Here is an 11947-nt window from a genome sequence, read left to right as displayed (position 1 = left end):
CAAATTTATCCCCTGCAGTTGTAATTATATAATACATGAAACTTAAAAATTATATTTTTAATCAGTTCCAGACCTGTATTACAAGACTGACACAGCCCTATCAGCATCACTCTTACGGAGGATTAAAATGAAAATGAAAATGAAAGTGAAAAATATAGTGAATAATATTGATAAAAACTATGATTTACCATGTTGTTAACTAGAACACTTAATATGACCGTGTGATTCTAGGTAGTTATATAACTGTTGTAAAAGAAAAATCTCAAGCCCCATACAGTGAATCTATTTATTGAAAGACTTTCACATGTTAACTAATTTTATTGGCAATTTGGACCTATGAAATTGAGATTTTGTACAGTATTTAGAATATGTTCTATCTGTTCGGTTCATGTATCAATAGATGTCTCTTCAGTTGATGTTTTATTTTGAATCCTCTGCCACACACATGACAAGGAAAAGGTCGCTCACCAGTATGTATGCGCAAATGTCTTGCGAGTTGGGAAGGAAATCCAAACATCTTTCCACAATATGTACATTGTCGGCTGTTGTCAACTGGATTAAATTCATTTATTACCACGTCCACCTCACTTTCTTCTACATCGAAATCAGAGAGGAAGCTGAAAAGTAAAAGAAAAACGTCATTCTAAATGAAGAATAAATAAACATTAACCATCTTTCTAATACTTAAAAGATTTCACAAAATCATAATTGAGTATGTTTTATCTATTGATTTGCACGAAAAAAAAAAACAGTACACCAAGTGCACGATCTAGTAACTTTTAGAATTTATTTATTGGCGTATTTAGGGGGTGGCTATCGGGCTCAAGGCCCCCGTCCGAAGTAGATAAATTTATATGTAGTATATATAATAACTCGATACCTACATAGACCCAGTATATATACACTCAGGAGAATGTGCATATCCCCCCCGAAACAAAATCCTAAATACGCCACTGAATTTAATACTCCGAACTACCAAGAACTCGAAACTAGCTAGAATACTATTTAAATCAACGAAGAAGAAGGGAATAATAAGAAAAATGAATGTGTATGGATTCTGCCATACATACAAAGCTTTTCTTCATTTCTGCTTAGCAAAGATATTTTTAGAGTAAAGCATCTACATTCTCTGTTATAAACATGATTCTTTTAGTTCTTGGACTTAGTACAGTTTATCTGAATGATACTCTAGACACCTGATGGTGTATTATTAGTCTAATATAATGAGGTGAGCACTAGAAGCAGGAACCCAAATTTCTTCAAAACCTATTCATCTTTATCTTACAATAATGCTTCTACATAGAAACTTACAGTTCATCAAACGATCATTCTACTTTCCTCACGCAAGGGCTTACCCGGGGTCTCTTGGAGTTTGGATCTATCAAAGTCAAACAGCGACATTCAGAATATGTATAATGCATTACATTCCATTTTTGTTTCGAACTACAGACGATTCTCTTCCAATCATAACCCCACGAAAAATGTAATAATAAATGAGGCAAAAGTCCTGTATCCGGTCTCAAAGAGATGCAGATTGATTTTTCTTGATAGATTTGTCGCAACTTCAGGTTGGAAAATCTTCGACGTTCGTTAGAATGCTGAACTGGGACCCGCGAAAATATTTTGATCTGGAAATAAACATTTTGTAGGGGAAAAATTACTGAATCAAAGAAGATAATAAAACAATTCCTGCATCTCTAAACTGAATTTGTTGATAAATTCATCTGGCGTTTTCTTTACACTTGCATTTTCTTAGATACGAATGTCGAACTCAAGAAACGACACTTTCGAAACTAGTGTACATACCAAATCCACAAATAATATTACAGTACCTTCACTGTGTTTCACACAGATCCCATTGGGGATGAAGAGCTCCCAAAGTACATTAAATACCATTAAATATATATATATATCATATATATATAAACAAATATAAGTTGCTCAACTCATCGCAGTCTGTTACCCATCTCTTTGAAATATGGGTCCTAGACCGAAAAAGTTGATTTCTAGAGAATAGTGAAAAGTTGATTCGTAGCTTTTATTCACAAATCTTACTACACTGGAGGTACTTTCTGAATGTGTGTGTATATATGTTTCAAGTTGCAAATAAAAGATCTGTCGATGTATGTTACTTAATCTGTTTGCTGTGATTCACAATTCAATACCATTAAGTGAATGTTAGTTGAAGACTGTCAATTGAGTGCTTATTATTTGTGTACTTACGCAGAAGTATATACACAAAGGACTTTTCATTATCCATAAAATAGAAAGGAAAGAAAACTTTATATCGAACTATAAATTTACCACATCACTTTTATTCTACACGATGGATAAAAAGAGCATTTCATATATTGTGACTGTTATATAAGAAGTTTTCTTTAGATGCACTGAAGAAGAGGTGAGCAGTGCCTCGAAACTGTTCTCAGAATATGTACTTTTAAAAATTTCAACGTGAGAAAATTTTTAATTTGCTGTTAACAGATACGCATTCTATCATACCAATTAATAATAAATTTCATATTTATTGTCAAACGGAACAGTAGATCACTTTCTGAATTTTAAAATTATAATAATTACAAATTTTCCTTCAAGAAAGTTTTTGAAAACTTGATACCGAAAACTGGATGTTTCCATAATCTTAGTTTTATATTACAGAACACTTGGCTAGCGTTTATCTGTTTTACGTTGAGTTTCAGAATTTTAAACTATATTTCAATAGAATAGAATCTGTCTTGAAGCATTTAATTATTTCAACAGATCGTATAATTTGGTGTATAAAAGTGAAAAAAAATAGAACACTCGAATCTCTGAATGAGAGTTTCCCCTAATAGGTCACAATTGTTTAACCTGTATTTACAAGCTGCATTTACTTTTGAGAGACGATTGGAGAGAAGAAAGTATGTGATCGCGAACAAAATCGTCTTCGAGATTTCAACAGGCTTACGCCTTCATGCTGAAAAAGTGTTTTTTAAATGTGTGTCCGTCCGTTCTTTCCGGTGTAAACATAATCACTCGGCTAGAGGCTAGGGACCGTGCTATTCTTACCGCATCCCCATTAAATTATAAACTTTATAAGCTTTTATAAGGTTCTCTAAGGTTTATTCACATTTTCTTCCTACTCCCGAAAAAAAAAGCAATTTTCTCGAAAACGGCTCTAACGATTTTGTCTATATTTCAAATACCAAACCTTCCTTAACAGCCCTATACTATAGTATAAATAATTTTTCTGGGAAAAATATATGAAGGGTAGTTTATTCTGGGGGGAGCAAGTTCTTTCCAGACGATTTTCACAAAAACTCAGGCGATTTTATTCATAGTTCATTATTTGTTTTTCCTAACGATTTTCTCGAAACCGACTCAAGTGATTTTATTCATATTTCCTACATAGAGCTTTCATTAATAACTCTGCATTGACGAGTAAATTAATTCTTATTAAAAATCCACAAGGCATAATTCACTCTTGAGGATGAGTTTTCTCTCTCTCTCTCTCTCAAATGCGATTCATGCGATTTTATTGGTATTTTCTGAACAATATTTTATTAGTAACCATAACATGGTTTACATCATTTTTTTTTTTTTAAATGAAAATATCACAAGGAGTAATTTACTTTTGGAGATGAGTTTTCTTCAGGCGAAGTTTTCGAAAATGGCAGGTAATTTTATTCGTATTTCACAAGAAAATGTTTCATTAATAGTTGCAGCACAATATGATTTAGTTTAAGCAATTGGAGCAAGAAAGTTTAGTACAGTGGCCCGTACATTTTATTCAGTTTCTATTCCTTCAATACCCCAAACCTCTGAAATTAACACGATCTAAATTTCGAGGGAGATTGATACCATGAACAAGTTTTGATAAATACGAAACACAGGAATTCATTTCTGGTCTACTAAACAAGTAACGACTTGGAAATCGATGTACATTCATACAAACATGAAAATTAAAGTTCTAAAATATAATTTAAGGAAATATGTGAAGGGAATTTACTGTATTTTTACAAATCGTAAAATACGGGAACATGCCCAGTTGCTTCTCAGTTACGTCGCTAGGTCTTGTCTAGGAAAGATTTAAATCACATACTTCCAATCAGTGACATTTTGATATATATTGTACTTACCGAACTTTATACAATTTTCATTTGCTATGTTGAAACTGCCAGTATATTGGTAAATTTACAACGAAGGCGAAATTATTGAATATAAGGCGAAATTATTAATTTTCAAAACTACTACTACTAATAAAAATGATATAGATCTCAAAGCTAAATTTCTGGTGAAGATATGGTGCTCCAAATTGGCTAAGGTAACTACTGTAGGTACAACTCCACTCGGGCTCAATCAATATTTCCATTTTGAAAATGCTGCTGAAAAAGATGTTCTCACTCTTACCACATAAAATGCTCGCAGCTTTACGCGTGACCATCTGTGGAGTCTGGACTGGCTTCACTACCATTCCAGAAAATTATCTAAAATCCTGTCAGCACCCATCAACTGTGGATGCTCTTTCAACATTAACGCAACTGAAAAAAAAATCTTTATCTGAGAAACAATATATTTCGAACTTGGTTTAAAGCCAGTGGTGTACACAAGAGGGGGTTCGGGTTTATTCCCCTCTTTACACAAGACATTATGGAAAAATAGAATTATATTAACATACTAAAAGATCACACGTGTCATAAAAGGATATGCCATTGAGTGCTTGAATGTCCCTTAATGAAATACTGCGTCTGCCACAACATTACACAGTACTATTCTAGCTTCCATTCCTTGCAGAAACGTGTGAAACTTGCTTTTCCAATAATATTTAGGTGGCTTCATCACTAGAAACAGGGGAAAAAAACTACGTCCTAAGTTCTCTACTAGAGATATACCAAGCCACATACTTTGTTACTTGGTACAAGTACACTCCGTTTCCCACTAGATTGCAATTTTGAAAGCCTTTCGTCAAAATCTATTTTCAAGTTCAATCTAACCTGTGGGTGCCTCAAAATCTGGACAATTCTATCATTCCGCCACTTCATCAATTGTCATTACTCCAATCTTATCTGCCTCCTAAAATTCCCTCTCTACTCTTCTTTGTTGTTCAAATCCTGCACCTACTCGCAAACAGACTATTACAACTTCACCTTGCTAACTCTCCAAGGTTTAATTTTTAAAAAATCCATCCAAAATCATTCTCTTCCTTCTGATTGTGTCACAATAAGATGAAAACACGCATAAATGTCTATCCCCTTTGCTAATCGAGAACTCGATTTAAACTGTTTGTGAAAGGTCTTCTTCCTTCACGTGTTGCTTCTTCTTTCTTCCATTTCTCACTGTATTTCGTCTTCAATTAACAAGAGTAATAATGGCAATGGTAGTGATGGATACCGTTTTTATTTATTCAAAATTTTTCACTCACGCCATTTTATTTTTCTTACTGTTCTCCCATTGCTGCTTTATCCATATGACTAGCTATTTTTAATATTTCCAGACTTATAGTAGATTTCTATGCAGTAACATCCCTTAGGAGCATATCTCCATTTCACAAGTACTTTACTCTTGAAATTCTCTTCCAACATAGATAATTCTCTCTCTTCCACGCGTTTATTCTTTACAGCAATCGAAATGTAAGGTATTGTGAAACACAAGGTATCTCTTATATATATATATATATATATATATTCAGTTTTGACGACGAACCGTCTGGTCCGAAAATTCAGTGTTTCTATGTAGTGTTTTCAGTGTAGAAGTGTTCTAGATAATAATGTAGACAACAATTATATTGATAGTAAATATAAAACGTCATTCCTTCCTGACAGATTTTTTGGTACAAAATTTGAGTGTTATAATAGATAATTTGACGTGATTTTTTTGAGGAATGTGATATTTTCCTTCTTAGAGATTAAAGTAATACATCTGAAATGTACAATGATAACGTATTTTTGTTTCGTTCGTAATCAGGGCAGCAGTGCTTAAGCATTTTTCCATAAAATAGAAGAAGAAAAAAGAAATAATGTAAGCAATATCTGTGAATTGATATATATATTTTTTGTACGTCGCTATAGTGATGTAAAGGGTTGTCAAGGAGATGTTTTAATACATAATTGAGAGAATCGCCATGACATTTAGATGTATGGTTTTGAAATGTGATGTAAAATTAGTAATTTATGATCAAATATAGTGACTTAGAAGTTGAGATTGGTGTATGTTTCAGTGTAACTATTGCTAATATACAATAATTAAAATATTTGAACACATATATGAACTGTGGCGTATAAGCGGTTATAAATGGTGTGACCTAATTTCTATTAAAGTCTGAGTGCAGAACGCAGGTTCATAGCATAACATCAAACACAGCTTAAAGCATAATATCAAACATACTCACTTCTTTGTTTTCACAAATCGCTGTTCAAGTTCGTAGATTTATCGTAATATAACCTCCTGCCTTTAGAATTCACTTAAAAGAAATTCTATGTAATCTCAAATTTCGCAAACAAAATGAAAATAAACTAAAGACAAAACACATTGGAATGGACCAACACGGATAAAATCAAGTTTTATTCTTTGCTTTGCTCTAGTTTTATTTTCACTTTATTTTGTTTTTTCGAAATGGAAATTTCCAACAGTGAATATCAAACTAAACCCTAACATGGCTTAAGTCTTTATTATTATTATTATTATTATTATTATTATTATTATTATTATTATTATTATTATTATTATTATTATTATTATTATTATTATTATTATTATTATTATTTTGTGGAAATATCCACAAGGAGTAACTTACTTTTGAGGGTGTGTTTTTTCGGGCGAAATTTACGTCGGAGTCTTTCCCCTCTCAGTTTAAGATAAAGGAAAAGTACTTGGAAAAGAGTCGCGAATTATTAACCAAATAGATATAGAAACAGAACAAAATAGAGGACAGGAAAAGTTAAGAGAAAAAAGTAACCATAAGAGCTTATCAAATAATTGAAGTGAATTGTCAGCACAAATTGTCTTCTTGTGTTACGCATGTACACATCTTGCATTGTCTTGATTTTGAAGCCAGTGTGACCTGAATGTGCCCTCAAACATTAGCATATCTAAATATCTTAACGGGAAAACAAACTCATGGCGACGGGAAAATTTTGCTAAGTCAATCAGCCCAATGTACAATTGAAGCTCCAACACTGACAGGAAATACAAAGATCAACGAACGTCCATACGTTGTGCAAATCGATGCTGCTAAACAAAATCAATCACGAATCGCCAAAACGGATCAGAAAAATCTTTACCGACCATCGATTAACATCGATATATAGGACAAAGAGAATTTCTCTTGACACTTCTACTGCTGTTCTTTCGTTGGTGTTTTTAAATTGACTTGACTCCGGGACGTTTGTAAGACAATTTTCATTACGACCTTGAGGATGTTAGGAGACCTTCGGTCTAATCTCAGAATTTGGACACAACTCGCTTGATGCCCAGACCCTCAGTATGTATGCAGTGACGTTGAGACCTCGGGACGCCACAACTCGATGCCAGGCTGCAAAAAATAAGAAACTAATCCACTTCAACCACTTTGCCGGCATATATATGTCTAACTTCGCTGACATTTACGGTGAAACAGAGATTCGAACTGCGGAACTTGGTATATGACAGTGTTCAGTGAACATGACAGAGTATTGTGTGCTTATTCTGCAGATCTGACCACGGAATAGGATACAGTGATGCACTTAAGTACATAAAACAACCTAATACACACTGCCATTTGCTTATACTTATTGTATCTTTAAGTTTCCTAAAGTATGAGTTTGAGTTCTCTCCAGAAGAATTACTGAGTTTAGGTTAGCCATTTTAAAAACCGCTTGACTTATTAAATTTGCCTAATTATTCGGGAGTCTGCCTTTGCAGCCCTGGTTAGGCTTCTTCCGGTATGGCTTACTCACTCAATTCCTAATTATGTGTTTAGAGTTACTTGAGAGCCAATTTGGTTGTTCTAGCCCTTCTTATCGTTTCAAATCTCGTAACCTGGTAATGATACCGGTTACTAATAGAAGTTGTCGTCGAAGCCTTTCTTATCTCTACATAAGATAAAGAAAATAACCAAACAGATATAGGAACAGGGCAAAATATAGGACAAAAGGAGTTAAGAGAAAAATATAACCACGAAAGCTTATCAAATAATTGAAGCGAAATATAAGTACAAATTGTCTTCTTGAGCTACCCATGCAAACATCTTGGACTGTATGGATTTTGAAGCCAGCGTGGCCTGGACATGTTCTCAAACGTTAACATACGTTACTGATGAAATCATCATGAATTGGTTATGCATATCAGTACCGTACTAAGATTTTTTTTTTTTAAAAGTAATAATACAGTTATTAACTTTTTGAATAATATGGTTACGAATGCCTCCTTTACACTTTCGTGATAATCTGGTAATAATTGTGTGAATTTTAATTTTGGGTTGGTTTGGTTCTTTTATTTAAAAGTAATATCTGCGTCACTGTTAGGAGTATTTGTGTCTCAATTAAGACTGTGTTACTGATACGAGAAATCGAACTACATACAATCTGCTGCTTAACAGTGTACATTTTTCAAAAATCCAATTAATAATCTATTCGAGTGGAATAAAAACTATCAAATTCAATACACTGACAACGAACGACATATTTTTGATCCCATAAATATTCGTTTCTCTCAATTATTTCCACAACCATGTATAAGAATTACTCTCAAGCATCTCATTTTGATCAGCTCGATGTGTTCTATCAATTCATGTATCGAATGTCTCACCCTTGCACAATATTATAATTAAATAAGAAAATAAAAATCTTAGAGATAATCATAATTTTCACTTATATCTCAATAACCATATTATACCTAGGTATACTAGCATCTTGCTAATATTATAATTATAAAAGTTTGAATACTGTATATTTGAGTATAAAATTTTATCTTAATAGGTAGTGTGCTTATGGCACACAGCATCGTTTTTAGGTTTACGAAACAAAAATAATTTTTCTCGATTCCCTCGAAAACTACGCATGAGATCTTACACACTCGCCCATATCATTTTCTTTATCTCAAAGAAATCTATTGATTGGTATATGTCTAATCTTTCGAAATTTTTTTCGTTAAACACTAATAATATTGTAGAAATTTGTCAGTGTTTCAGAAATTAGGAGAATACATATACTTCCTCTGTTTTACATTGGTTTGATAATTTTTTTTAGATCAGTCAGATATACAAGATTTCTGAGTTCCTGTTATATTTCCTAATCCTTGTTCATATAGTTCATTTTATTTTCGTGTATTTATATATGGCTTAAACGTGGACATTGAGAAAATCTGAAATATCCAAGCTGTAAGCATTTGAAACGTGGTGTTGGCGCAGAATGCTGCGCATATCATGAACCGAAAGGAAAAGGAATGAGGACGTACTAAAGGAAGCTAAAGAAGGACGACAGATCATGAAGATAATACACAAAAGAAGAAACAGCATGCTTGGCCATCTTATTCGGCACTCCAATTGGATCACTGTGCTGATAGAGGGAAAGGTGGAAGGAAAACCAGGAAGAGGAAGACCAATTATAGAATATCTAGATGCACTTATGAAGAAGAGACCTTATCAAAGTATAAAACAGCTCTCCCAAGGGAGAGAAAAGTTAAAATTTCCATGTTCTTCACCAATGAAGAAGAAGATGTGTGGCTTTGTACACTCCGGATCACAGCTCTCAAATGTAGTATCGAATGTGCCTTTCTACAGAGGAATAATGACAGATATGATATATTTAACAAATACGTTTTTAATGTATTCGTTATAACCGGATTTTTTTCTTTAATTCTTCCTCTAGATGAAGAATGCACCATCTTGAAACACACATTTCTTAGTTCAGCCACATTATAAATATATTTATTTAAACTTTTCAAATTGGAAAAATGTTCTTGAGGACGCACTGAGTGCACACATTACACTGGTTCGGAAGTATACATTTTGAGCACGCTACAAGATTTGGATAAATTAATTTTTAATGAAATATTGTATGCATACGAATAAATACATTTTCTTACACAAAATATTATAGGGAATGATAATAAAAACGAAATACGTTTCATAAGCATGACTTAGTAATTATAATAAAATATATGTTTTAATGTAGTGTTACATACTTTAATATCAAAAAACAGCAAAATCTTTAACATTTCCTTGCAAGGATGACAAAATAATGAACATACGTAAAATACTTTTGTAACATTCAACGTTTTTCTTTGAATAATTTTAAGAGTTGAATCAAAAGAAATAAAATCATTAGAGGGTATATTTGCTGTCATAGCAAAATTAGTATTATATTTGCAGGAACCCAACAAAATATGTAAACCAAAAAACTTTTGTAATCACTTAAAGAAGTAATAAAAATGAAAAGAAATAAAAAAAACGTTTTTTCTCTTTACTCTTTAAAGAAAAACTTATAAATATTATAACAAATAGTTGAAAATGCTAGTCACCAAAGATACCTTTCCAAAAAGTTACATTAAATATGCCATGGAATTATACTAGGTACACTCATGTCCAAAATGATTGTCGCATATCTATAACTGTCTTCTTGTAAGAATATAATATGATAATGATTTTGCAGTGTACTTTTAATACTGATACTATGGGTATAATCGGGAAATGTATATTTGTGGTAAATTTCATAGGAAAAGAATTATAAATACGAAAATAAGAATGAGTAAAACAAAATGTTGCTAAATGGACAAGAAAGTTTTATTTTCGTTTTATTGTTCTTATTTACTGCTGTTTTGATATGAAATTTGCCACATACATATCTTTGCTGATTATACACATACTAACATTATAAGAAATACCGGGCGAATTGGTTATCAAATTATATTCCTACAACAACATATTTATAGACACGCGACAATAATTTTGGACGTGAGTGTACATATCACTTCGTGTATATGTGGATGTGTTACAAAGGTGGTTTGATAAGTAACTTGGTTCACGTACTAATAGATGGTGCTAACGTCATCTGTTATGTAGTCATAAACTTTCCTTTCTATGAATAAATAATATGTGATCTCAGGTCATTCTGACAGCAATTCTTTAACAGTTGCTTAAACAAAAATGTTTCGAGTAACGGTGAAAAATGGATAAAATTGAAATTTGTGGTGTAATTCAATGGAAGGGAAAATAGCGAAGCAAATACATAAGAGAGTTTTTACCCACGTTGGGTGTCTCATGATCTTCTTATGAAACTGTTCGACTTTGGATAAATGAATTTAAGCGTGGCAGAACAAATATTGAAAATCCACCACGTTCTGAAGCACTGAAATCAGCCACGACACGCAAAACCATCGATAAAGTCCATGATTTGGTTTTAGCCGACAGGTGAGTGAAAGTGCGCAAATTGACAGAAGCCACAAGCATTTCAACTCAGCGGATTCACTTCATGTTCCATAATAGTTTACATATGAAAAAAACTTCGCTCAAGATGGTGCTGCATTTATTCACTTCAGAGCACAGAAGAAGTTTGTCGCTGGAGTTGCGATTTGAAATACTTCTGTATTCTGCGTACTCACAGTCCTAGCTCCTTCGGACTACCATCTATTCTCAAAACTTTCCTGGCAGGACGAAAATTTGAATTAAATGAAACAGGTCGCACAGAAAGTAAACGAGAATTTTGAAAGCTGCGAAGAAGCTTATCTCCGCAAAAGAATCGTGAAGCTGGAGAAACGTTGGGGCAAATGCATTGAGCTTCGAGGACACTATGTCGAGAAATAAAGTACATTAAAGAAACTCAAACTATTTCCTTTAATACCAAACAAAGTTACTTATCAAACCACTTCCGTAAATGCATATTTTTATTCCATGTGAATGTTGAGACGAATGTATCACAGTATTTTGTTTTAAAAATTGTCTCCAATGCAATTTTTACAAAGGAAAAAAACATTTATATACAGTTAAAAAAATTTA

At 32.8% G+C, this 11947-nt stretch overlaps 1 protein-coding gene across 1 annotated transcript in view; it reads right to left on the bottom strand.

The window, feature by feature from the left end:
• Positions 1–358: 358 nt before the first annotated feature.
• Positions 359–11947, bottom strand: part of LOC145680652 (uncharacterized) — a 407115-nt gene continuing 395526 nt past the window's right edge. Inside the window, exon 4 of the mRNA XM_081751412.1 lies at positions 359–617. Coding sequence (XP_081607538.1) covers positions 374–617 — 244 coding nt within the window. The 3' untranslated portion in view covers positions 359–373. The remainder of the gene's footprint in view (positions 618–11947) is intronic.

This window comes from Thermobia domestica, chromosome 3 (genome assembly GCF_964235325.1).
Source record: "Thermobia domestica chromosome 3, izTheDome1.hap1.1, whole genome shotgun sequence".
Lineage (NCBI taxonomy): Eukaryota > Metazoa > Arthropoda > Insecta > Zygentoma > Lepismatidae > Thermobia > Thermobia domestica.
Note: the sequence above shows the minus strand (reverse complement) of the source record. Positions and strands in the feature narration are given on the sequence as shown.